Below are 27,837 nucleotides of genomic sequence, written 5' to 3' on the forward strand. Positions count from 1 at the left end.
CCTGAGTACTTAGAGGAAATCCATGCAAAGATGGGAAGAACATGCAAACTCCACACAGTGTCCCTGGTGAGGACCCAATTTGTTTTCTCATCCATATTAAAATAAAACTATTGAAGAGAATGTTATTTGAGGACCTGCTGTATTTGCTAAATGTGATCATTGTTGAAAATTTGTAAAAGTATAGTTTTATGTAAAAGCAAATTTATTGTAATTACATGTTAGCACATTTGTATTCAGTCTTTTGTTTTTCAGTACTTATATAGTCATCTTTTAAAAAACTCTTGATTATAATGCATAAGCAACTTTGTTTCCTGATGTTTCTTTTGACTCTTTTTAAGCTTAATGGAAATTTAGAAACAAAATCAGAAAAGATCAGTGAAATAAACAAGTCACCCACAGACCTCCTACCAAGGGATACCATTTGTCAGTATTTAGCAACTTTCCATCTGTATCATTCTCTGATTTCTTTCCTGATGTTTGAATCTTTTGCTCATCTATAACTGCCTTCTTAACAAGTCTGAACCATGTAATCATGTATTTATTATGCAGCTGCATCTAATTGTCTCTTTTGTTGAGCTTAGTATGTTTCTGTTCATTTTCATGTGAGTTTTTTACTAAACTTATCTTCCTGGGGGAAGAATGATGTTTTTGCAAAGATTTTATCAGGCAGACAAGCAGCAAGTTTCCATCAGCTTGATAGTGAAGGAAGTTTATCTTTTACTAAAGGTCCTATTTTTTTTTCTGTACTGTGAGTTTTCATCGTTTTTTGTGTCTTCATAGGTATTTTATGATGAAGATGGGAGGGCAAAGTCCAGGGCTGCTAGCCAGATAACTGCTTTACTACACACGATTTCTATCTCAGTGAGCTTCCAGCCAAGGTGATGTGGGTCTTTCTTTGCCAAATGATTATCATTTTCTCTTCTCTGGAGGATGATGCTATAGTGGATCCTCTTTCTGCCTGGCACCTGAACGTCTCTTGATTAGAGTGGGCAATGAGTACTTGCCCCAGAAGTGGATGTGTGTATGTTTCTGGTGTTCTGACTTGAGTTTTTGAAATGTAATTCAGATGTGTGTCAGAAGGTGTGGCAGATGTTGGAGAGCTCTGTCTGGCTTCCCTTGGATCCCTTTTACCATTTCTGGGTGCCCCCTGACATTGGTGTGTGTGCAGTTTGAAAAGTCAGCACCCGAGGCTTGTTTTCAAGAGACTGCCTTTGGGCTTATAGCAGCTGTTTTGCTCATGCTTCTTTTTAAACCAGAAATGTCTGGGAGTTTATATTGTCCAAAGGCAGCCTGTAGCTAGCAACTGATAGATGTGAGAATATGAAAGCCCATTTCCTTTGCCTTGCAGAGGGACGTCTCTGAAGTGTGACTCACACTCCAGAGCCTTCTTGTGGGATCAGGCTGAGGCCACCCTCTGTGGGACTTTGCCTGAGTGCATACGTGTGTTTGGCTTCCTCTCTCACCCTTATTGTGCTTCTCCTACTCCCCTACTGGTCTTCCTTCTTAATAAACTTCCTCCTTAAAAAATCGCGAGCAAATCTAGTGTCTACTGCTGGGGAACGTGACTGAAGGATGCTTTTAATTTTTTTTCCTATTTTCAAATAGCCTGTCTCTTTTAAAGTATTCCCACTCTGGTAGAACATGACATTGGACATTCATTCATATCTTCACAACCATGATAGTGCCACTCTGGGCCAGGCTCTTTTCACTTGATGTGAAAATAAATGTCCAGTCCTGCTCCCTTATCTGTTCAGTAAGATTCCATTTTAATTAAGAATAGTTTTTGATACCTAATAAAAAAATTTGTCTTTTTTTCCAACACTTCATCAGTGACTATTTTCTTTCCTTCTTTTTTCTTTTCTTTTCTCTCTTTCTCTTTCTTTCTCTCTCTTTTTCTCTCTCTCTCTCTTTTGAGACAGGGTCTTGCTCTGTTGCCCAGTCTGGAGTGCAGTAGTATAATCATTACTCATTTTAGCCTCAACCTCCTGGGCTCAAGCAATCCTCGTGCGTCAGCCTCCCGAGTAGCTGGGACCACAGGCATGTGCCATTATACCTGGCAAATTTTTGTATTTTATTTGTATATATGAATATGTGTATATATATGTATATGTGTGTGTACCTATATATGTTTTGTAGAGACAGGGTTTTACCATGTTGCTCAGGCTGGTCTTGAAGTCCTGAGCTCAAGAAATCCACCCATTTCAGCCTCCCAAAGTGCTGGGATTACAGGTGTGAGCCATCGCACCCAGCCAGTGGGTGTTTTCTCATCATGACTACTTTATCAAATAAGTTGAATGAAAAAGATACTATCTTCCCTTCCTCGGCCAGAGAGATGGCTCCTTACTTGGCCTTTTCCGCTTGCAAATAAGATATAAAAGTTTGGGTGGCTGACATGTAGTTGGATGTTGCCGTGTGCTAAGCCATCTTTCTGCTATCACTCCCTGAATTGTTGTATCAGTTATCTATTGCTGCATAACAAAATACCCTAAATTTCATGGCTTAAAACAACAAGCATGCTGGGTGTGATGGCTCACGCCTGTAATCCCAGCATTTTGGGAGGCTGAGGCGAGTGGATTATGAGGTCAGGAGTTCAGGACCAGCCCGGCCAAGATGGTGAAACCCCCGTCTACTAAAAACACAAAAGTTAGCTGGGCGCGGTGGCAGATACCTGTGTAATCCCAGCTACTCAGGAGGCTGAGGCAGGAGAATTGCTTGAACCCCGGTGGCAGAGGTTGCAGTGAGCCGAGATCATGCCACTGCACTCCAGCCTGGGCAATAGAGTGAGATTCCATCTCAAAAAAACCAAAAAACCAAAAAAACAAAAACCAAAAAACCCCAAAAAACCAACACGTATTTATTTAGCTCCTGATCCTACAGGTCAGCAATTTAGTCTGGGCTGTTCTTACGGCCTTAATTGAACTTATTCAAGTGTCTGCAGTCTTTGCTGATGTTGGCTGGTTTCTTTCACATCTATAGGGCCTCAGTTTAGACAACTAGGCCGATTCCTTCCTATTCTATGTTGTCTCTTGTCTCTCAGCAGGCTAGCTTGACTTGTTTACATGATGAAGGCAGAGCCTCAAGAGAGTCAGCAGAAGTATACAAGGCTTCTGGAAGGCCCAGACTCAGAACTGGCACAAAAATCACATCTACTGCATACTATTTGTCATAGCAAGTCATGAAGCTAGTCCAGAATCAGGGGAGGGTGGAGGGGAAAGAGGCTCCACTTCTTGATAGGAGGAGTGGCGAAGTCACATTGCACAGCATGTGAATATATGGAAGGTTGGAGAATTGTGGTTATTTTTGCAATCTGTAACAGCTGTAATTTCTGTATTCAGAAGCATTACCTGGTGCTGTTTTGTAGGATTCAGCAATGGTGATGGACCCACTAGTGAAAATGACATTTTCAGGAAGGTCTTGGAGCAGCTGGTGAAGTATATGAACTCAGGAAACCGGTTATTGCATAAAAACTTTCTGAAGCAGGAAGTAGTTCAGAAGTTCTTGCGCCTCCTTTCTACTCTGCAAGGTAATTTTTCCCACAACATTCAATTATGTTAAAAGTGATGATTTGTGTTCATTAAAATTCTTTTCTAATATCTGTTCAGAAATTAATTTAAAAAAATAAAGATAATGTATCTACATGTAAAACATTCACACAGTACAGAGCGTTCTTTTTAATAGGTGTAAAATCTATTATATACCCCTGAACTTCAACCCCTAAATCCCATCCCCAGAAACAACGTGTTACTAGTTTTTTATGTGTCCTTCTAGAAATAATATTTGCATATACAGTCATTTAAAAAATACTATAGATATTTCTCTCTTCTATACATATTGGCTAATGTTGGAGTATAAAGTTATTGTAGAATTGAGTGTTCTTTTTCATTATGGGGAAATCAGGAAACTTCCTGAAAAGAACTTTAGATGACAAAAATTTAAATAATTTGGGAAGATTCTAGAAATTCTAAGTAGGTAAAATTTAGTATTTTTAAAATGAACACTTCATAAGGCTGAGATGTCTCCATTTTACAAAGAGAGCAGGAAGGCATGGCCTGAGAAACCTCAAATACTCAGGGTATGCAGCAGATGATAGTATTTAAGGCTTGGAGTTTAGCATTCAAGTCTTGTTTCCACCACATACCAGATCTGTGACCTTAGGCCAATTAATTAACCTCTTTAAGCTTCAGTTTCTTCATCCCCTTGCTTTGGTTAGGGGACTAACCTCATGAGATAATGGATATAGAACACTTAGCCTAATGTCCTGCACATATAATGCTAGTACTCATTAGCTGTTAGGATGGGATGAGATGAGGTTAGGTTGTCAGCCTTTCTTTCCTAGGTATCAGTGAGTCAAAGATAACCAGCATACCTGTTAAACACACTCTAGGATGGGGCCACATTGTATGGCATCAATTAGATGTAGACATTCTGTACAAACCACATCTAGGGAGCCTTTGGTTTTTGGACTTAATGTCATTTGATCCATGGCCCATGAAGACTGTCCTCATTTATATTTAGGGTTGTGAAAATAAAACCTTATTTAATGGTATTTGGTAAAAATCTCTTAAGAGCCCATGTGATGGGAATGCTGCTTCTCCAATGTTCTTTGTGTCTTATGGACTATGTTCCTATGCCTCCTTTGTTTCTCTGTAGGGTATTGTAAGTGTTGGTGTGGGTTCTTCTTTCTCTCACTTTGGCTTGGTTACTTTCCCCTTTCCTCTTATTCCTTACTCTCTGTACCTTTCTTGAAGGTCTCTCCCTCAGCTGTCTTCCAGAGTTGAGTGGGTCTCTAATCCACCCAACCTTTTTGACATTTTTCTGTCTTCATTTTTCCTTTTTTTCCTCTTTGTATCCTTAACTGGCCATAGGGTAGGCTATTTATAGCTCTTCCTATTGAAAATGACAGACTCCAATGGGCTAAAAATTGGCAAAAAAAGTTACTTTTTTGACTCTCATAATAAAAATGCCAGGCTGGCTTCAAGTACAGCTGGCTTCAGGGAGCTCACCAATGTCACTACGACCCATTGTCTCCCATCTTTCAACTCAGCTCTCCACTAGTTGGCTTCCATCTCAGACTCTCTGTGGAAATGTGATTGAGGTCTCTAATATCTGACTTGTCCCACATTTCTGGACTTGTGGACCCATCTGTCTCTCTCTCTCAGTGGTTCGAACAAATGTCCTAGGCTTCACTTCGGATCGTGATGTATACCTCTGTAGCTAAATGTGATCAGAAGGATGGAGATTCTTGATTGGCTTAGGTCCAAATCACATGCTACCCTATCCCATCCATACGTCAACGAAGAGTGCCAGAAGGTGGGAGAGGGCTGTTACCAGATGATGAGCGAATAGATTCTGGGGGACAAAAATTGCAAATGCCTATTTAAATAGTTTGCCTTTTACACTTTTATTTTGATTCCTGTTAAAATAAGATGATAGACTAGCCTATATTTAATTTCTTCTTATTTTAAAATGAACATTTTAAATATTAAAATGAATATTCATTTTAAGAAAACTTGGAAAAAGATGGGAAGCAAAAACTAGCAAATGCAAATCAAGTTGCTCTTATTTAGGTAATCCTTGATTTTTCTCCCCTTCTGCTATATCTCCCTGCTTTCTTAGTGGTAGGGTTGCTAGACAAAATACAGAATCCCCTGTTAAATTTAAATTTCAGATAAGCAATGAATAATTTTTTAGTATAAATGTGTCCCCAAATATTGCATATATATATACTTATACAAAAATTTATTTGTTGTTCATCTAAAATTCAAATGTAATTGGCATCCTATGTTTTTATTTGCTAAATCTGGCCATCTACTTGCTGAAGATCTGAGTAAAATATTTTCTACTCTTGGCCGGGCTCATTGGCTCACACCTGTAATCTCAGCACTTTGGGAGGCCAAGGCAGGTGGATCACAAGGTCAGGAGATCGAGACCATCCTGGCTAACACGGTGAAACCCCGTCTCTACTAAAAATACAAAAAAGTGGCTGGGCATTGTGGCGGGCGCCTGTAGTCCCAGCTACTTGGGAGGCTGAGGCAGGAGAATGGCTTGAACCCAGGAGACAGAGCTTGCAGTGAGTCGAGATCGCACCACTGTACTCCAGCCTGAGTGACAGAGTGAGACTCCATCTCAAACAACAACAACAACAACAACAACAACAACAACAACAACAAGTTTTCTACTCTTAAGATTCACCAGCAGTATGAATTGGAATAACTTTTATCCTGTCTTTAGACATCAAAGATCAGATGGAAACATTTGTTTATCATGATAAAAAATCAAGAATTAAGAGATAAACTATCTTCTCATGGTTACCTTATGGCTCTTGACTTTTTAATTGTTCTGTAGTATCACTCTGTATTTCAGTATTTATTAGGAAAAGACACTCTTAATATCATGCAAAATTTAAGTCAGGCTTTTGCCCTTCTGATCTCAGCAGAATACTTTGAATTCAAGTATTCTGTGTAAAGACACAGTCATCATTCTTCTGTCTCTTGGGTCAGGGTCTCTACCCTTCATAGGGTATTTCTAATCTTCCCATGAAGTCTGAAGGTCATTACACTGATGTTCACGAGTGGCTAAGCAACATGACCCAAATAATTAATTACTTGTTTATATAATCCATGTTAATTATATATGGATGTTGGGTTGTGATTGGGGAAAGAAGAGAAATCATATGAACGTTTTTGGAATGTGTCTTACTCTTATTTTTGAAAGAAATTCCTCCTGACCTGGTCTGTGATATTAATCAAGACTGTGCCACCATCGTCTTCAAATTCTTATTGGAAAAACAGAAATGGCCTGAGGTGCTTCTGCTGCTGACCCGCAAAGTAAGTGGAGAGCCACCGCTTGGAGATTGCCTCATTAAAGACTGCAACTTCTCAGACCTCGACATCTGTACCATCATCCCCCACCTCAGCACCTGGGACCAGCGGAAGAAACAGCTTCTGGGCCGCCTGATAGACAGTGGAGGTGAGAGTGACTGGATGCTAAGCGTTGGAGACTTGTCCACATTCTCCACATGATGGAGTCCAGGCCACTGCCTGCCTTTCCCTTGGTTTTGGAGGCACCATGAAGTTCACCCTTATTGTCTACCCTGTATATTCTTGTTTTGAAACAGTGATGAAGGTTACTGCCCTGTAAGTGAGTTGCCCTTGAGGAACTCTGCATTTTTTGTGAATTCCGGTTACTACCTTTCTCTTTTGTATGGGAAACATCAGGTGTGTGAAGGGTCCTTGGCTCTGGTTTAGCCTACAGCAGTCATTTCCTCCTGACCTCTGGCTAGACTTTGACTCGCAGTGGATATACTGTGTGGATCCTTGTCTACTCCTGTGACATTCTTTTCTGATCAACGGATTGGGATTCAAGATGCTTGTTTTTAAAGAAACAGTCAAGTAATTGGTGGGTGGAAGCATCTGCTGCTTTAATGAGAACTATCACGCATGGCTGGGTGTGTGTCTGGAGTTTGCAGACATCTTGCTGAATTGGCTTTTATTTCCAAGCTGATTTAGAAACACCAACCTCCTCCTACCTCTGTCCCTCACACCTCCACTAATGCCACTACTAACTGTGTGGCCTTGGGCATGCCATTTATGCCTTCATCTCCTGATTGGTAAAATGGGAATAAATAGGCCTCCTTTCTTAGGGTTGTTTTGGATATTAAATGAGTTAATGTGTGCAGGCTTTTAGAAGAGTGCTTTGGCTATGTAGTTCTCTGCTTGCTTCGTGCTGTATGAGGAAATGTCTTTCATGAGAACAGACATTATGTGTTATCAACAACACATAATATGTAAGATATAACAGTGACACACAAGACATTGTGTGTTATCAATAGCACATTGATCCTTAGCCCTCAAAGTGCCACACACCTTGCAGAGCCTTTAGGTGTTGGCTCCGTCCACAGCTTTCAGTAGGTAGATGAGGCGGCTTCTACAATTTATTTTTTTAAACTCCTTCCTTAAGTGGAGTGTTACTTTCTTTGCCTGGAATCCACAGCTGTCATGAATTCCTGTTTTATTCCTTGATTCAGCAAGCACTTATAGAGCACACCTCAGGATCAGGTGCTAGGAACCAAGCCCACAGAGGTGAGTGTGCAGCTGCTGGAAGTGTGTGGAGGAGACTGCCGATCTACCGTGGGTGGGTCTGCCTTCTGGTGGAGGCTGGAGGCTGGGGAACTTCGATGCAGAGGAGTTGTGTGGACTGAGCTAAAAAGAAGGTGATTTGGGGTGGAGAGATGTGAGGGAAGATGGCAGTTGAGAATAGGAGCTCAGTAGAAGCAAGGGTTGTGGCATGTTCTCACTCAAAAGTGGGAGTTGAACAATGAAAACACATGGACACAGGGAGGGGCACATCACACACAAGGGCTTGTTGGGGGTGGGGGGCTAGGGGAGGGGTAGCATTAGGAGAAATACCTAATATAGGTGACAGGTTGATGGGTGCAGCAAACCACCATGGCACATGTATACCTATGTAACAAACCTGCATGTTCTGCATATGTATCCCAGAACTTAAAGTATTTTATATATATATATATATATATATATATATATATATATATAGAGAGAGAGAGAGAGAGAGAGAGAGAAGCAAGTGATGTAGAAAGTGCCCTCACACTGATGTTAGGCAGGGTTTCAGTTCTCATGCCCTGTCCTCATGCCAGGACAGTGGGAATGATGGGAACTATGCTCCTGTGGTGGGGAGCTGGAGAGGAGGCGGGGGCAAGGCACCTGGACAGCATGCTTGAAGGAGCTGGGCTTTCACCTTGTGACTACTGGCAGAAGCCTTTGCCTCCCAAAATGGGTGCTGGTAGGAGGATCTTGGAAGTTAGGTAAACATGAGCTCTCTTCCCTTGCAACTGAATAACTGAAGCGGTCCATCTCTCGTCAGGCGAGCCAGGCTGTGCCTGCTCACATTGCCCTTCCCTTCTGCCCTCTCCCAGCCTTGCCTGATGGTCTTCAGGAGAGCCAGGAGAGGCCACTTGTCATGTGTCTGAAATACGAGGACTTCGAGTTGGCTTTCCTTCTCTTGACCAAGGGCGCAGACCCCCGTGCTATTTCTCTCACGGAAGGTGATACTCCTTTGCATGCGGCACTCCACATCTTTCTAGAGATCAAAGGTAAGCCCTTGTTTTTTAAGCAACCTTTTCCTTGAGGAGGAAGCTGGATATTAGAACTGATGCTGTTTTCTGGTCTTTCCTTTTGTGTAAACCAGTGATCTGAAAAAGGCCCATTTCTTGACCAGGCCTGCCCATGTCACCTGGCCCCTCACTTGTAGCATGCTGGGAAGTACTGACCACCATGGTGAATGGTCAGGGTGGGTTAATGGAGGATTCTTAAGTTCCATAGTTGACTGTTGGTAGTTGAAAAGTACTTTCCATTTATTTATATCATTTTCAGGAGTCTTCATATGAAGGATCTTGCTAGAATCTTATATGGTTATCTCAGGACATTTGGGCTGGATAAGTCTTTGTTGTATGGCACTCTCGTGTGCATTGTAGGATGTTTAGCAGCATCCCTGGCCTCCACCTACTAGCTGCCAGTGACACTCCCCCAGTTGTGATAATAAAAAATGTCTCTATCTATACATTGCCATTGTCCCTTGGGGAGCAAATCACCGTTGGTTGAGAACCACTGAGTTCTTTAATGGAGTTCAGATTTTTGGGGGAGTTCAGCATTCTGAGATGCCCCTGACTGGCATCACTCTCAAACCCCAGGGTCTGCTGTCCCCTGAGAAGAGTGGCTCAGTGCTCACAGGGTTTTTATTTTGTGCCTTTCAGCTGACATTGGTTTTAGCTTCCTCAACCATCTGTTGGATCTGTTTTGGTCCAACCCCACCGAATTCGACTACCTCAACCCCAATGTCCAGGACAGCAATGGGAACACGCTAATGCACATCCTCTTCCAGAAGGGCATGCTAAAGCGCATGAAGAAGCTGTTAGACCTGCTGGTGAAGTTTGACATCAACTTCAACCTGAAGAACAAAGAGGGCAAAGATGCACGGCACCGGATTAAGAAGAACGATTCTTTGCTCTTGGCCTGGAACAAAGCTCTGATGGAGAACAGGCGGAGGAGCCGGCAGGACTCTGCTGCCCACCTGGGGAAGCTCCCAAGGTCCACTGCCCCTGGCCACACATCTCAGCTCAAGTCCCAGGGTTCATTCAAGTCAGTGCCATGTGGTGCTACTGCCAGAACCCTGCCTGAAGGAAGTGCAGTCCCTGACAGCTGGGAGACTCTCCCAGATACCCAGGTGACCAGGGAGAAGCCTGGAGCTCTTAGGCCATGCTCTCTGAGAGACTGCCTTATGCAGGACATCACAGTTTTGATTCAGCAGATTGAAGTGGATCCATCTTTCCCAGAGGACTGTCTTCAGAGCTCTGAGCCTCTGGAGGCAGGAGCTGGCAAGGAAGGAAAGAAAGATGAGCTCCAGCTGACCCTGGGTGCAGGGGTCCCTGACTGTAGTGAGGCGGGGGAAGGACATGCTCAGGTGGGCCTTGGGGCCTTGCAGCTTGTGCCTGCTGATAACAGAGGGAAGGAGGGCAATGACGATCAGGATGACTGGAGCACGCAGGAGATTGAGGCCTGCCTCCAGGACTTTGATAACATGACGTGGGAGATCGAGTGCACTTCAGAAATGCTGAAGAAGCTGTCTAGTAAGGTAATGACCAAGGTCATCAAGAAGAAAATCATCCTTGCCATTCAGCAGCTGGGAAATGGCGAGTGGACCCAGGGCCTGCAGAAGCGACTGAAGCACCTGAAAGGAAGCATCCAGCTCTTCGAAGCTAAGCTGGACAAAGGAGCCCGGATGCTGTGGGAGCTCGCCATTGACTTTTCCCCTCGATGCAGTGAGAACCCTGAGAAGATCATTGCCACGGAGCAGAACACGTGTGCAATGGAGAAATCAGGGCGAATCTACACGGAAATCATCCGGATTTGGGACATCGTCTTAGATCACTGCAAACTGGCTGATTCCATCAAGGCCATCTGCAATGCCTACAACCGGGGCTTGTCCTGTGTCCTGCGGAAGAAGCTGAAGGGTATCAATAAAGGCCAAGTGTCAGCTAACATGAAAATTCAAAAGCGTATACCCCGCTGCTATGTGGAGGACACGGAGGCCGAGAAGGGCAGGGAGCATGTCAATCCTGAGTACTTTCCCCCAGCCAGTGCAGTGGAGACAGAATATAACATCATGAAGTTCCACAGCTTCAGCACCAACATGGCCTTTAACATCCTCAATGACACGACAGCCACAGTGGAGTACCCCTTCCGGGTGGGTGAGCTTGAGTACGCGGTGATCGACCTCAACCCCAGGCCACTGGAGCCCATCATCCTTATTGGGCGAAGTGGCACTGGGAAGACAACCTGCTGCTTGTACAGATTGTGGAAGAAATTCCACGTTTACTGGGAAAAAGCTGAGCAGGCAGGAAGCCCGTTGCTGGCCAAACAGGTCTGGCTGAAGAGAAGGTTGGAAGTGGAACCCGGAAAAGAGGGTCCAGGTGGGGAGGAAGAGGAGGAGGAAGAGGAGGAGGAAGAGGAAGGTTCTATTGAAGTGGAAACAGAAAGTATAGATGAGCAGGAGTACGAAGCCTGCGCAGGAGGAGCCAGTGTGGAGCCAGCAAGGGATGGCCAAGCTGCAGAAGTATGTGCACCAGAACATCCCCACCAGCTGGAGCATTTACATCAGATCTTTGTGACCAAGAACCACGTCCTATGCCAGGAGGTACAAAGGAATTTCATTGAACTTTCCAAGTCCACCAAGGCCACCAGTCATTACAAACCACTGGACCCCAACATTCACAAACTCCAGGACCTGAGGGACGAGAACTTTCCTCTGTTTGTCACTTCCAAGCAGCTGCTTCTCCTGCTTGATGCTTCTCTGCCCAAACCTTTTTTTCTGAGAAACGAAGATGGAAGCTTGAAAAGAACCATCATAGGATGGTCCACACAGGAGGAGTCAACCATCCCCAGTTGGCAAGAGGATGAGGAGGAGGCTGAGGTGGATGGGGACTACAGTGAGGAGGATAAAGCTGTAGAAATGCGTACAGGTGACAGTGACCCCCGGGTGTACGTGACATTTGAGGTGTTCAAAAATGAAATATGGCCCAAAATGACCAAAGGGAGGACTGCCTACAACCCCGCACTGATTTGGAAAGAAATAAAATCTTTTCTGAAGGGTTCTTTTGAGGCCCTCAGCTGTCCATGTGGGAGACTCACTGAAGAAGCATATAAGAAATTAGGGAGGAAACGGTGCCCAAATTTCAAGGAAGACCGGAGTGAGATCTACAGCCTCTTCTGTCTGTATCAGCAAATCAGGTCCCAGAAAGGTTATTTTGATGAAGAGGATGTTCTGTATAACATATCCCGGAGACTGTCGAAGCTCAGGGTGCTCCCATGGTCCATCCACGAGCTCTATGGTGATGAGATTCAAGACTTTACCCAGGCCGAGCTGGCGCTGCTGATGAAATGCATCAATGACCCCAACTCTATGTTCCTCACGGGGGACACGGCCCAGAGCATCATGAAGGGCGTGGCCTTCCGCTTCAGCGATCTGCGCTCTCTGTTCCACTACGCCAGCAGAAACACCGTAGACAAGCAGTGTGCTGTTCGGAAGCCCAAGAAGATCCACCAGCTGTACCAGAATTACAGGTCCCACTCAGGTAAGTCCAGGCCTTGGGCTTGCCTACTGGGGTGCTTAGGCACAGACTTTGGGCTGCCTTTGAAGCTGAAGACTAGCTCTTGTTAAGTTTTTACAGTTGAAGTAAGGGTAGTATTTTGGAATTTGTTAGTAAATACGCGCATGGACAAGAGATCGTATGATTTTGGCCACTGCTCCTTAAGTTGATAATTTAAGCTGTGGTTGGGTGGCAACTGACCTTTAAGAAATTGTATCTCAAGGAGTTTGCCATAACATGAATACATTTCAGGGCGAACATTTAAGCTGTTTGAGAACTTTCATTAAAGCCCTTGGGAAGTACCTGCTCATTCTTTATAAAGTAATATACCAGTTACAAGTCATTAATCCCTGAACCAGGTTTTCTCCCAAAGGGAAGGAAAAAAAAAAAAAAGGGAGGGTGGTAGGCAGTGGGAGTTAACACACACTTGGGTGCTTTTAATTTGTGTCTTAGTTTTGCCCCCTTTCTGTGCCAGACACAACGCTAAACAGTTTATCTATAGTACCTGTGCTTAATCTTCATAACACCACTGCGAGGTAAGCGTCAGTCCCATTTTATAAAGGAGAAACTAAGGCACACAAGTTTAAATAACAGGGTACCAATGCTAGAATATTTCGTTTGTGGTTTATAGATACTAACAAATTTACCTCCTTTGGCCTACAAATATCTGTGAACAATATGGAGTATTGCTTTACATGTTTAAAAACCTTAATGGGATCATGGTGGACATACCTTTCTGCAACTGGGTATTTTTGCCTAATGTTATATTGTTGAGATTTCTTTATTTCTTTTCTTTCTTTTTTTTTTTTTTTTTTTTTTGAGATAGAGTGTTGCTCTGTTGCTCAGGCTGGAGTGCAGTAGCGTGACCTCGGCTCACTGCAACCTCCACCTTCTGGGTTCAAGTGATTTTCCTGCCTTAGCCTCCTGAGTAGCTGGGTTTACAGGCGCCTGCCACCAAGCCCAGCTAATTTTGTATTTTTAGTAGAGATGAGTTTTTGCTATGTTGGTCAGGCTCGTCTTGAACTCCTGACCTCAGGTGATCCACCCACCTTGGCCTCTCAAAGTTCTGGGATTGCAGGCGTGAGCCACCATGCCTGGCCTGTTGTTGAGAATTTTGCATGTTGATAATGTGGAGTTCTAGTGCATTCATTGAGGTTCACATAGCATAAAAGGCACCCATTTGAAATGTGCAATTTAGTGTTTTTTAATGTATTCACAAGATTGTGCAACTATCACCATCACCTAATTCTAGAACATTTTCAGAAATTAAAAACCCCCTCAAAACCCATAACCATAGCAGTTACTACTCATTGTGTCCTTCCTCCCACTCCACGGCAACAACTCATCTTTCTGTTTCTACGGATCCACCTATTGTGGACCTTTCATACGGGCGGAATCATATAATGCATGGCCTTTTGTGTCTAGTTTCTTTCACTCAGTTTAATGTCTTCAAGGTTTATGCATATATAGTATGTATCAGCACTTTATTTCTTTCTATGGTTGAACCATCTTTTATTCTTTGAGTATGGTTACATAAAAAATTGCTTGTCTAGTTCCTTAGAAGGCCATTTAAATGGATTCCACTGTAACTTTCATTCCCTTTTCTGATTCTCCTGTTAATGTAGATATATCTTCGGCCCCTGCTAACTCCTAATGGGAAGAGAACCACAGTAGAAGCTTATTTGTTTAGATTCAGCAGTTTCCAAAACCTTAGACTTATTGCTTTATATTGTATACTTTTAATAACAGTAGTATTGGATAGTCACATTTTCCTTTCACTATTTGGTAACCGCAATGGGGATACATATGCCCATTTCATGATGTTCTGCCTAGACCATTGTATTCTATCTGGTGTTAGCAAAGGGCACATGACCTCTAAGAGTAGTGGAGAGACCCAGGAAGGTCTATGTTGAAGTCCTATCACTTGGAGATATTTATTAACTTCTGAGACCTCAGAGTTCCTGTTTGTAAAAGTGCAGTTGTCTCATCTGTCTCACTGCATTGTTGTGAGGATTTGTTGTTGTGAGGATTAAATGGGATGACTTTCTTTTAAGGTACCTGCTGTATGATAGGCATTCAGTCAATGTCACTATTAATGTCACTTCAGATGTTAGAGAAGAAATGGGACCCAGGAAAAAATCTCTTTGGAAAATCCTCTCTCCTGCTCTGACATTTTTTCTTAGTGTAACCCTCTCTCAACTGAGTATAAACCTGGGGGAAAAGAGTGGTGGAGGCCTTCCTTAGCTCACATGCAGCACTGTTTTTACCATGGTAATGTTGCTTCTGACTCTGTAAGCACCAATGGGAGAGGACAAAGTAATGGTGGTTTTCTTACCAAAGTCAATACCAGCCCCTTATAAGAGCATTCTAACAGCTCTCATTGTTTGTTTGTTTGTTTTTTCCTTTTCTGTTTTTGTTCTTGTTTTTGTTTTTTAGTTGAGACAGAGTCTCGCTCTGTCACCCATGCTGGAGTGTGCGGTGGTGTGATCCCGGCTCACTGCAACCTCTGCTTCCTAGGTTCAAGCGATTCTCTTGCCTCAGCCTCCCGAGGTCTCATTGTTTATATTACATTTTTGCCTTGACTCTTCTTTGTGAGGTAATTTTCTCTAATATGAATATAGATTGGGGAGGAGATCCCACAAAACTCTCTGAGCACAGCAACATATATCTGCCTTCTCATCCACTGCACCCAGAGAGCTCAGGGCTGCAATGGTAATCAAATGGGAACTGAAAACAGGCTTGCAATTATACATACTCTAGGGGTCAAATCTGCTTGTCAGGAAAAACATGTCCCCCACCCCAAATAACCAAAAAACTCAGCCATGTTGTTCATTATCCAACTTGGGTTTTCTATTTCGTTCCAGGAATCCTCAATCTGGCATCTGGAGTGGTAGATTTACTTCAGTTCTATTTCCCAGAATCTTTTGATCGCCTTCCAAGGGATTCTGGCCTCTTTGATGGTCCCAAGCCAACTGTTCTGGAGTCTTGTAGTGTAAGCGACTTGGCAATTTTGCTACGAGGGAATAAAAGGAAAACTCAGCCCATTGAATTTGGAGCCCACCAGGTGAGCTGCTTGGGATTTTATGTTTTGAAATAAAAGATAGTTTGCAATTGAAAAAAGGTTTGAGAAGCTAAATTATTCTGCAAGGTAGCATTAAAAATAGTCCCTGTCCCACAGTGGGTGAGTTCCAGAGATGGCTGAGTGAACAAGTGTTTCAATCTTTCCCCTGGCCTGCCTGACCATGTTTATGCTGGCCATTTCTCTTTAAAAACACTACCTTCCTCCCATAGAAACAGACTGAGGCTTACTGAGGTTTTCTCTGTAGAATTTGATGTTCTTTTGTTTTTCTTCAGGTAATCCTTGTGGCCAATGAAACAGCAAAGGAGAAAATTCCGGAAGAGCTGGGGTTAGCACTTGTGCTAACAATTTATGAAGCAAAAGGCTTAGAATTTGATGATGTCCTCCTTTACAACTTTTTTACTGATTCTGAGGTATGTCACACCTAATTCTTTTCACACAATGAATATTTATGTATGAGCTGAACTTCACTCTGGGGAAGAGAATTTGGAGCTGAGGGTAAGAGAGTTTATCACAGGCTCCTGTTTGTGTTTTGGAGCATCATTCATTCAGTATGAGGTTTTGTGTGTTTAGATGTGGGTTTGACATTAGCTGTGGGTTGTTTCACAGTGTGTCATGGGCTGGTTCCCCCTGTGCCCTGCCTTTCTTTGGCTCTCTAGTACCCAAGTGCCAGTGTACAGTTCTCATTAGCCACTGTTATCCTTGGCTCCCAGGGATGCCCAAGTTGGAGCAAGCTCTAAGGAGAGCCTTACAGATGAAGCCAAGGTTAGCAATGTCCACCCTGTGATGACAGAACTGGGTAAGGTCAGTTCATAGATAGAGACAATTCCAGGAAGACAAATGAGGCTTGGTTCCTGCCCTCTGGATCAGGTAATATGGGGGACAAGAACAACTTCCTTGCATGGGAGACCCCTCTAGCATGGCTTTACTACCACTGCTTGCAGCCCATGCAGATGATGGCAGCCAAAGAGTCCCCACATTGACCCCCAGTGACCTCTGTATTGGTCCACTGCTTTCACTTGGCTCCTGAGTCCTTGTGGGTTTTTCTCCCCAAGCTTAGTTCATTATGGGTAGAGCCACCAACTCATGGCCATTGTCCTGGGTTTTCTAGCCACCGTTTTCTCTTTTCCACCATCTTTTGGTGGAGACTCAGGCTGGCTGCTGACTGTACTGTGGGGTCTTCTTTGGGGACTTAGCTGGCTGTGTGCCAGTCCTTGTTGCAGACTTCCATTGCACATGATGCATGCTTAAAGGGGCTATGTTATACCCAAGTCAAGAACACTGTTGGCTTTAACACTTTAAAAATTTGCCCCAGAACTGACCCTTTAGAGAGAGTCCTTCCTTTTTTTCTTATCATTTTTTAAATGTTATTTTGCCTTAATAGCACAACTATTATAATATTGCTATAGGCGCTGTGCAGTTTATAGAGTCATTGCCTCACTCACCAACCCTCTGAGGTTATATGTATTCTTATTACTCTCATTCCATTTTTCAAAATTTATTTTTATTTTTATAGAGATATGGTCTTGCTGTGTTGCCCAGGCTGGTCTCAAACTCCTGGCCTTACGTGATCTTCCCGCCTTGGCCTCCCAAAGTGCTGAGATTATAAACATGAGCCACCTTTATCTGTAGATAAAGCAGAAGGTCACTGAGATTAGTAAATTTCTCATAGTCATAATGTAGATGGCAGAGCCTAGAGATGAACTCAGATATTTTTGAGTTCTAAATGTCTTTCCATTTTCCTTCCTTTTAAAGACTTGCATGCGAATTGAATTCCAGAACCTTCCACAATTAGCATATCACTGCGATTCCTTATGTACATTCCTTTCCTATTAAATTTTGCTAATAAAATCAGATGCACACTCATTAACCCTGGAACCATTTTTACCTCTGAGGACTAACTTTTTTTCCTAATGATACATCCATCGGTCATGGTTGGACTGAGGCTCTCCTAAAAGAGGAAGGGTAAGACTTTGTTGTTTCTGTTCTTTATTAAGTACCAGTTGTATGCTTGTGCGAGTAAGAAACTCAAGGAGCTCTGGACTTCAGGATCTGTAAATTGTGATTGGCTTTATTTGTGAAAGAAAAATCCAGTTTTGTGTCTTACCTTGATCCTGGAAGTGGCGAAGGCTCAGGTATCTTGACCCTGTGCCTCCACCAATGGCTCAGGGAGTTGCCTGAAATTAAAAAAATCCCAAACGGAATCTTTTGTTAACATCCACTTTATCCTGTGTACACAGTAAGACTTCAGGAAATACTTTGGTTGGGGTTCTTCCTGGTGTCAATGTGACCATGCATTCCCTGGCCCAAAGCACACTCTCAATTTATCATTTACAACCTCCAGGCCAAAGGGAATCGGTCAGCAGATGAGAGGAAATGCTTTCATAAACAGAGAGGAAAGACAGTTCCCATATATCCCCAGCCTCTTCTGGTCTGGCTGCTTACATGGGGTTTCTTTCGAGGTAACTGAAGGCTGCTGAACAGTGATTGCTATTTGAACTTGGAGAACAGTGGAGAGCTCTTCTCTCTCCTTGACCTCTTCTTCCATCTCATTTATATTTCAGGCAAGCTCTCTCTTTGAAGCAGCTGTTATCTGGGCTTATATGTGAGTGGGTTGAGGGGTATGGTGCTTGTTGGCCTGGTTTGTGATTCTTCTCTCTAGAGGGTTTATTGTTACCTGTTGAACCACATGGTCACCAAAGCCATCTCCTGAGATGTGAAAGGGACCACAGAACGGACACCCCAAAACTTGTTGTAGGATGTTGTCTTCTTTTGGGGGAGAGGAAGTCATTCTTCCAGTCACCCTCAAGCTATCCTTTGGTGGGGACTTGGAAGGGTGACTGCCATTTATACCTTGCCCCAGTGGGACCTCCTTTGTTTCATACTTGTGGCAGTGGGACAGGAGGGACTTTGAAAACTACAACCTTTATGGTTTGTCTAATTGACCTAGAGAATAGACCCCTCAAAGGTAGACTTGCTAGTAAAATCTAAGCCTTTTCCTTCACAATTGATGGTACCAAGAGAAGAAACTGGAAGACTTTAAATTTTCCTACTTCTATTCCCACAAATGCTGTAGGCCTGTATCCTTGCTACAAGTACATAAGCGCACTCCTAAAAGGGCCCACCTGGGAAATAAAATATGTTTGATTCATGAAACAGGCCATTCGTGTGCCATCTGAGCAGCTTTGGCTTCTCTTACAACTGTTTTAAAATACACTGTGTTTCCCTAGCCCTTTCAATGTTAGCCAGTCTCTGTCTCATACTACCTGCCAGGAGGATCCTCTCAAACGTCAAGTACTTGGGTCTTCTGCCTACTTTCCTTGGCAAACAATTTTGTTGTCTGCATAGCTTCACAAAGAGGCCAGTCACAAATATGTCCTGAAGATCGTTTTAAACCTTCCAACTACTTAAGTGATTTCATGATTTCAGAACATGGCGATTAGTACTATAATTGATTGGTAGCATAACCATTCCTATTTAATAGACAGTGTTTAAGGCATTTAACCTTGTTTACATAGTTTAAGTGATGGAGTAACTTAAGGCAGGTAATAAACTCTATCCACTTCACCTTTTCAGCATGCTTTAAAAGTTACATAGATGGCAAGTAGCACCATTTTATAAAAAGAAAAGTAAAGGCTAGGAGAGCTACTCTCACAAGACACAGGAAAGTATGAAATATGAAGTTTCTTAAGAATTTTGAGTTCTAAATTCTGCATGTAATCTGGGCACTTCAGTTTTACTGGTGTCTGTAAACTACAGCCTGCTGGCCAAATCCAGACTACGGGAGTTTTTTTATGGCCTGTGGGCCAAGAATGGTTTTCACATTTTTAAATGGCCAGAAAAAAAATCCAAAGGAGAATAATATTTTATGGCATATAAAAATTATATGAAATTTAATTCAGTGTTCCCAAATAAAGTTTTATTGGAACATGACACATTCATTCATTTACTTGTTGACTGTGGCTGGGTTAGCACCAAAATGACGGAGTTGAGGAGTTGCAAGAGAGATCATGTGACTTGCTATGATAAGAATATTTATTATTTGACACTTTCAAAAAAAAGTTTATCAACCCCTGGTCTTCATAGTCACTTTGGTTTTGGGGTTTGGGTAAAGGAAAAAATGGGTAAAATATCAACTATTAAACATTGTACTAGTCATTTGACACTGATTATCTGTTTTTATTTTCTCAACAAAGTTGGGTAGTATTATCCTCATTTTATAGAGCAGGATAATAAACAATGTGTTCAAAGTTGCATAATTAATAAATGGAAGAACTGAGATACAAACTTCTTCTGTCTGATCTCAGAGTCTACCTTGCACATCATAGAACTGGATTTTCTTTATCCTCAGTTAAATAATTTAGTTAGAAAATTCTGCCACACGTGTCTTAACTGCTGAACTTACGTGCATCTCTTAACCATGTTGTGAGAAGGGGTGAGGATTCATTCCCCTGTTCGTACTGATTGTAGAAATTCTTTCAATGAGAATAACTCCCTGAGCCCTTAGCATTCTTTCCTGGAAGTGGTCATGTGTGCCTGGCTTCTTAGCTGTCTTGGTCTAGTGTGTGGGGAATTTTCACAGCTTCCCTGATCTCTGCTTGTGCAAGCTAATCTCCCTCCTATCCATTCTAAGATCACAGGATGGATCTTCTTCAAAGTTGGGGTTGAAGGCCTGGTCCCCCGATGAGGCTTAATTTTCGCTGAAGCTCAGGGAGGCTGTATGCATAGTTCAAAAGCATATTCTGTTGGTCTTCACTTTTTTGTTGTTGTTCAGGCTTATAAGGAATGGAAGATCATTTCCTCATTCACACCTACATCAACTGACTCCAGAGAGGAAAACCGGCCATTGATTGAAGTACCCCTGGACAAACCAAGCTCTTCTCAGGGTCGATCTCTCATGGTGAATCCAGAAATGTACAAGGTGAATTTCTGCCATTTGTCAACACGCGTACTTGACATGGAAGTAGTAAAAAAAGGCCTGGAAGAGAAGATGAGAAAGAAAAATGGAGCTTGTACTTGGCTGGTTTTCCTGAGCAACAGGGAATGGAGTATAAGAAAGGGAGGGGCAGGGATCTCAGTTTTGGTAAATTCCCTTTTTCTTAGTAGAGAGCTGGGCTTGATGGGTGGGCACTGTCTGAAAATGGAAGGAGGAGGGTTGTACTTTCTAGTTCACCTCTGGAACTCAGCTTTGTTCAGAAATTTTGATGCAGTCATAAGGTAGGTGGAGTAATTCAGTACTAGTGATAGTTATAATAGAAGTGTATGATGGTCTAATTTTTAAAAATAAATCACAGCAATCGTGTAAGATGTAACCTTTGGGATAAACTGAGGACATGGGGTCTGTCTGTACCCTTCCAGTGAATCTTCCACTGTAACTTTCAGTGAATCTATAATTATTTCAGAATTAACTCAAAATACTTATAGTAAAAACAGGAAAAAAAACAAAAAAAAATTATGGCTGATTCAAAAGTCATCCTATACAGATGGCATGCTCACTTCCTGCTTAGGTGGGAAAGGGGTGGAGTTTCTCGTAGCCTCACTGTAACCTCACTTACCTGTGTTGTGGCCACAGTGAGTTCCTGGTATCCTGTTCTCAGCTGTGCTATGCTTCTCTAAAATTTAGTTTTCTTTGTTTTTCCAAAATCAGAGTAAGCCCATTGAAGTGTGTCACATTGTAGCTATAGGCAAGTGGCTCATCATCTTTGTCCTCAATGTTATCTTTAGCTCCTCAACGGAGAGCTGAAGCAGCTGTACACCGCCATCACACGGGCTCGGGTCAACCTCTGGATCTTTGATGAAAATCGAGAGAAACGGGCTCCCGCATTCAAATATTTCATTAGAAGAGATTTTGTCCAAGTTGTAAAGACAGATGAAAATAAAGGTAAGATCCTGTTAAAATACTCTCACTGTTGGAGGAATCATGTTTCAACCATTCTTCTGGTCAGGAATAAAAGGTGTAGTTTTTTGAAAGTGCTTTCTTTCTTTTCCACAATCTTCTGAGAAATGAAAGTTGTGACTCATTTGCCAAGCTGTGTGGGAAAGTATAGCTGTAGTGGGATTGGGAAGGTTAACTCCTTCAGGGAGTCATGTAGGTACATGCCTTTGACCCAACAGTTCTACTTCCAGGGATATATCTGAGATATTTGTGTTCAAAATCTCAAAGATACCTGCATAAGTATGCTCATCACAGCCCTGTTTGTAATTACAAAAAACTAAAAACAATCTTAATGTCCTCCAATGAGGGAAAGGCTAAATGCATTTCTTTCAGGGGACTACTATGCAACCATTAAAATGAAAAAGGAGGTGGATTGTCATTTACTGATAAGGAAAGATGTTCAAGATGTATTTGGTGAAAGAAAAATTTTAAACAGTATGGGTAGAATGATATAATTTATAAGTAACTTTATATTATGCAAATATAAAAACCATTTATGCTTATCAGTATATATCAGAATAGAATGTTTATGCATGCATACGTACGTATGTGTATATATACAAATACCTATTGAAGTGTCTTTAACCATCAAATCCAATTCAGTTCCTGAGTTTGTTTAACAAGAACTGGGTTTGTGAGAGTTCAGCTACTGAGTTAACAGGTTGTCTGAATCTGTTTGGTTTCTGAGTTTCACAAAACAAGGAAACTAAGAGTTCAGACAGTAAGAACTCTTATTTCCGATAGTAAGAACCGATAGTTCAGACAGTAAGGAATTAATCAGAAAACTTATCTGTATTCCGTTCCTGATTATGGAAATAGCAAGAATTTGGAGAGATAGCATGCATATAAATTCATGTATACACCTATTATTTCTGATGCAAAACCGTTTATAGTGATTACCTCTGGTGCTAGGATTGGTGGGTATGGGGTTGTCGAGTAGACATGGACACCTTTTACTTTTCACCTTCTTATCTCTGTGTTATTTGCAGGGTTTTTTTTTAATTGTGTATTTTTTTTTTCCATAATTTGCAAAGACTACCTAACGAAGTGAAGTTCTCCTGATAGGATAACTGAGAAGAGAAATAATCAGCCCTTCATGAAGGAGAAATTTGTTGTCTTTCTTGAGGATTAGTTGTCAAGTCATCTCCTCAAAGCCATGGTTCATTTCTAGAAGGGTAGGGCAAGGAGCAGGGTTTGGCTGCTGGAGAGAGGTTTGTCCTGAGCGTTCCTCAGTCAATTTGGAGGCTATTTCTGGTTATTACTGATGGCTCGGTTGGGGATTAGGATTAGATTTCTTATCCTAAGACTTGACTATTGTGATGGAAAAGCCAAAGGCTAGGAGTTAAAAAAACAAAACATAGGTTCTCACAAAAACTCTTCACCTGTGTAATGACAGGACCTTGTTCAGGCCCATTTTCTCTCCCAAAGGAAAATGAGTGGATTGGCCTAGTGTGGGCCTTCTCGATCTTTCCTGCAGCTCATTCCCCTTTATTCCCCAAGTATGTTCTGGCATCCACTATAAGAGATCATATGGCCGGGCGCGGTGGCTCACGGCTGTAATCCCAGCACTTTGAGGGGCCGAGGTGGGCGGATCACCTGAGGTCAGGAGTTCGAGACCAGCTTGATCAATGTGGTGAAACCCCATCTCTACTAAAAATACAAAAATTAGCCCAGTGTGGTAGTGCGTACCTGTAGTCCCAGCTACTCAGGAGAATGAGGCAGGAGAATTGCTTGAACCTGGGAGGCAGAGGTTGCAGTAACCCAAGAATGTGCCACTGCACTCCAGCCTGGGCGATAGAGCAAGACTCCATTTGAAAAAAAAAAAAAAAATCATAAGATGTTGACTTTTTACATTTAAAAAATTCAAAATGAAAACACTGCAATTTATTTTATGTTTTTGGTAGCATTAAGAATGCAAGAAAAAGTGCAGTCTTAATTACAAATTTTAAGTTGTACATAATAAATTCTCTAAAGCATCTGTTCCCATTGTGTTTGGATTGAGTATAGTGATTATGCGATTTGTGTTTCTTTTACATGGCATCTGCAGAGGTCACTGGCCTCATTCTGAGATAATATGGGGTGGGGTTTTGCCGTGGGAATTGAATGTCACAGGGGCACTCATAGCAACACATAGGGAGTCAGAATAAGATGCTGAGAAGTCATCACTGTACTGCTAACAGCTCCAGCGGAGGGCGAGCAGGGAGGGATCAGGCTGTGATGCTTAACATGTGTTTTTGCACCTTCCAAACAAATCTGGGCTGTCTGCCTCACTCCCTCGGTTGACATCCATTGGCCTAGGTGTCTCTGATTCCTGTAGCTCTGATTTGTCTACCATATTGCCCTGGAATTCACTGTATTTTGTGTGCTTCATGAAGCTGTGGCTCAGAACCTGCAGGGATTGTCACCCATTGTCAGTGATACTCTGGGGGATAGCAGGTGGCAGGGTGGGGGTGGGGTGCGGTGCGGTGCTGAAATAGTCACCAGCAGGCTAGTGAGGATAACAGAAGGGATGGACAGCAGGTGGTTACAGTGGTCCCTGTCCACTAATAGGAATGTGTCAGATTGCTTATTGTGATGAGGGCAAAGTTTGCACATTTGGAAATAGTGTAAAATTTTGTCACCTTTTTTTCTTGCTGAAGCCCTGGCCTGGGAGCTTGCTAAAAGCCACTTGACTTTGGGTTTTCAAGGAGGAATTTTTAATTTCTGTCTTCTGATTTATAGCCATAGAAAAGGAAAGTAGACCAAAATTTAAAAACCAAACCACATCCTTTCTCCCCTCTACCTCCTCCTTTCAATACCCTCAGAAATGTGGTTTGGTAAGTTAAAATATATCTTACATGAATACTAGAAAGACAACAGGTTAGTCTGCTCTGACTGCCATAACAGAATACTACAGACTAGATGGCCTAAACAATAGAGATGTATTTTCTCACAGTTCTGAAGGCTACAAGTTCAAGATCAAGGTGTTGAGAGGGTTGGTTTCTTCTGAGGCCTCTCTCCTTGGTTTGCAACCAGCCACTCTGTGTCCTCACACTCTTGCCCCTGGGGTTGCCTCGGATTCTAATTTCCTCTAAGGACACCAGTGAGATTGGATGAGGGGCCATCCTAATGGCTTCATTTCAACCTAGTCACCTCTTTAAAGGCCCTATCTCTCTCCAAATGCAGCCACATTCTGAGGTACTGGGAGTTAGGACTTTAACAAGTGAATTTGGTGACTGGCAGGGGAGACACAATTCAGCCCCTAACAACAGTTTTAAGTGTAAGAAAGTCCAGAGAAGCAAACACACTTTTCTTTCTCATTTCAGACTTTGATGATAGCATGTTTGTTAAGACCTCAACTCCTGCGGAGTGGATTGCACAGGGAGATTACTACGCCAAGCACCAGTGCTGGAAGGTAAGGGGTTGGACAAGGAGCCAGGGGATGAGGGATCCTTGTCATTGGTGCCCTCGTCAGACCTCACGGGCAGGTTTCCCAACGTAGTGTTTGTCACTAGGAAAGGATGAGGGTAATGGTGCGTGTGCCATGTGTTCTGAAACATCAGGTCACCTCAAGATGAGGAGAGCTTCCTGTCCTGCTCCTTTTCTGGTCAGCGCAGGCATGACAACTCTTCATTTTGGCCAAGTGCCAGCATGTGCTGATGGATCATGGAGGGCTGTGGCCTTTGCCCCACCAAGGAATCCTATATATTTTCTTTCCCTCCTGTACTCTGTGCCTAAAAGCTTTGCTGTCATCATACTGCATTTTAAAGCAGTGAAAGATTGATCTCTCATTTGATTTTTTTCAAATTGACCAAACAGATTTCATTGCCCATCTGAGTCTGGTGAATATAGGTTAAGCTTTATTATTACACTGCACTGACCAACTTCCAGCTACAAGCCATCTTAGTGGTCCTGAGCAGTCTTCTTCCAGGAAGTGTTATCTCTGCAGCAGACCTCTTGAAATTTTGAAACTAGGTTAAACAGCCGCGTTACTTTTCCCAAAGTCAGCATTCCTGCACATTACAGGGTCTTGGGTGGGGCACCATGGCTGGGATGTGTCTCCCTTGAGATAGTGGTAATGACTTCACCTGCAAGTTTTCAATGCTCTACTAAAAAAAAAGAGTGCTTTTTTTTTTTTTTTTTTTTTTTGCTTTGATCTAATGACAAGAAGTCAGGTCTTAGGATTGGTTCTGCAGTTCAACAAAGTCAACATGAGCCCAGTCTCATTCCATCTCTTCCTTGTGTCATCTGCAGGTTGTCTGAGATGTTCCCTTTCATTGGTTGCCTAATGGCTGCTGTGGCAGTTCCAAGTGCTCTATTCCCTCTGCAGCATTCCAAGCAGGAATGAAGTGCAGGCACTTTTTTCTTGTTGATCTCTCTCTTTTTTTTTTAATCATGAAGTCCTCGGTGGTCTTCCTCCTATATCTCATTGGTTAGTACTAGGTCACATACACCTTTCTAGCTGCAAGAGAGTCTGGGAGAGCAATCCCATCTGGCAATTTTAACCTTTTGTGGGAGATAAGTTCCGCCAAAAGGCAAGAAAGAGAGGAGGGTAACTGCTGTGGGTAACTAACCAGCAGTGTCTGACACCACAGGCATGGCCAGACCGAATGCACATTTCCCTAAGATTTCTCTACCCCAGGCACCTGGAGTGCCCCATGCATGCAGCTCCAGATGATGTTTTCTGAAACAACAACTGGATCTGGGTTTTGGAAAGATCACCACCTTTCTCTCTACACCTCAGTGTTCATGTTAGGAGGCTTCAGCTCCTCAAATGTTACAGGAAAAGTATCTGCAGTTTCTCTTGCCACTTTGGAACAAATGTTTTGAAACAGTGTTTTCTATGGAGGGCTTGTCCTGCTTCTAATTGGAATTTCATGGAGTTGGGCCTGAGTAAAGGTACTGGGAATTGATGAGGACAATGAAATCATAAGTTCAGGACTTAACGAAAGCCACAGTGTGAGGTATCTGTGATCTGACATGCCTGGAGAAGGAATTTAATGTTTTTTCAGCTCCAGTTCTTTGAAGAGTTTTGTCTATTGTTTCAGGGAAATTGCTTTAAGTCTGTAGCATGTAACTTACATCTGGGATTTATCAGTTACTTCTTGCTGCATAACAATCCTGAAACATAGTGGCTTAACACAAGTCATTTATGTGGCTCACAGTTCTATGGATTGGCAGTGCTGAGTTCAGCTGAGTGATTCTGGTCTGAGCTGAGCACCTCATGTGTCTGCAGTCAGCGGGGCAGGTCTGCTTCTGGGGGTTGGCTGGCTCTTGGCTTGGGGGACAGGGGTGACTGGGGTTCCTGGATCATATTTCTTTCCTCCTCCAGCAGGCTAGTCTGAGTTTGTTCACATGATGGCTGAGCAGCGTTCAAAGAAAGTGAATAGAAACACACAAGGCCCCTTGAGGCCTGGCCTTGGAACTGGCCCAGTGCCGCTTCTGCTGAATTCTGTTGCCAAAGCAAGTCTCAGCCTAGATTGGATGAGAGGGTAAATAGGCAGCACTCTTGATGGGAGAAGCTGGAAAGCTACACTGTAAGGGGGTATGGACAGATATAGAGAGGAGTAAAGGACTGTGGCCACCCTGGCAATGTATTATATGGGGTGAAAAAAACAATTTACGCTATTGTAGGTTTGGGTATGTCTGGAAAGTATTTTCCTAAGTATGTAGTATTTAGCTGCAGAAGTTGACCAAGCCTCACAATTTTATTCACTGCCCATCCTTGTTAGAATTGGAAAGAAATATTGAACATTTGGGTGTTGTTATGAAACCAATAATTTTTTTTTTTTTTTTTTTTGGTGGGGTAGAGGGTGGGTGTTAAGGAGGGAAGGGAGGGATAATATGGGCAGCAGGTATGGGTCTGAAATTGGAAAACTATGTAACATCTTACCCTTTATTCCCTTCAGAACACTGTTGGTGTTACCCATATGTGTTGCCCATGGATATCCAATTATTTATCGCTTTAAAAATGCCTTTTGAATATTTGAATCTAAAATCTTTTTAGGGGAGCCAGCACAGATGAGAATGTTATAAAAAGCCTTCTCTTCCCCTGACTTTATTTTGATCCTGCTAAAGGACTTCAAGACTCAGGTGGTTTATTGAGTTTTTGGCTGCATGTCAATAAATGTTTCAGAACCACCACAGAAGATTCATTCATTCAACAAAAAGGGTTTTTAG

General features: G+C 42.7%; 1 protein-coding gene across 2 annotated transcripts in view; it reads left to right on the forward strand.

The window, feature by feature from the left end:
• TRANK1 (tetratricopeptide repeat and ankyrin repeat containing 1) overlaps positions 1–27,837 on the forward strand; it is a 119,076-nt gene that overhangs the window by 78,502 nt on the left and 12,737 nt on the right. For both annotated transcript variants that reach the window (XM_025377250.1, XM_025377251.1), the window contains 9 exons: positions 3,362–3,523; positions 6,715–6,969; positions 8,936–9,112; positions 9,773–12,649; positions 15,529–15,728; positions 16,019–16,156; positions 20,518–20,664; positions 21,468–21,624; positions 24,984–25,072. In XM_025377250.1, coding sequence (XP_025233035.1) covers positions 3,362–3,523; positions 6,715–6,969; positions 8,936–9,112; positions 9,773–12,649; positions 15,529–15,728; positions 16,019–16,156; positions 20,518–20,664; positions 21,468–21,624; positions 24,984–25,072 — 4,202 coding nt within the window. The remainder of the gene's footprint in view (positions 1–3,361; positions 3,524–6,714; positions 6,970–8,935; positions 9,113–9,772; positions 12,650–15,528; positions 15,729–16,018; positions 16,157–20,517; positions 20,665–21,467; positions 21,625–24,983; positions 25,073–27,837) is intronic.

The sequence above is a fragment of the Theropithecus gelada genome, chromosome 2 (assembly GCF_003255815.1).
Source record: "Theropithecus gelada isolate Dixy chromosome 2, Tgel_1.0, whole genome shotgun sequence".
Lineage (NCBI taxonomy): Eukaryota > Metazoa > Chordata > Mammalia > Primates > Cercopithecidae > Theropithecus > Theropithecus gelada.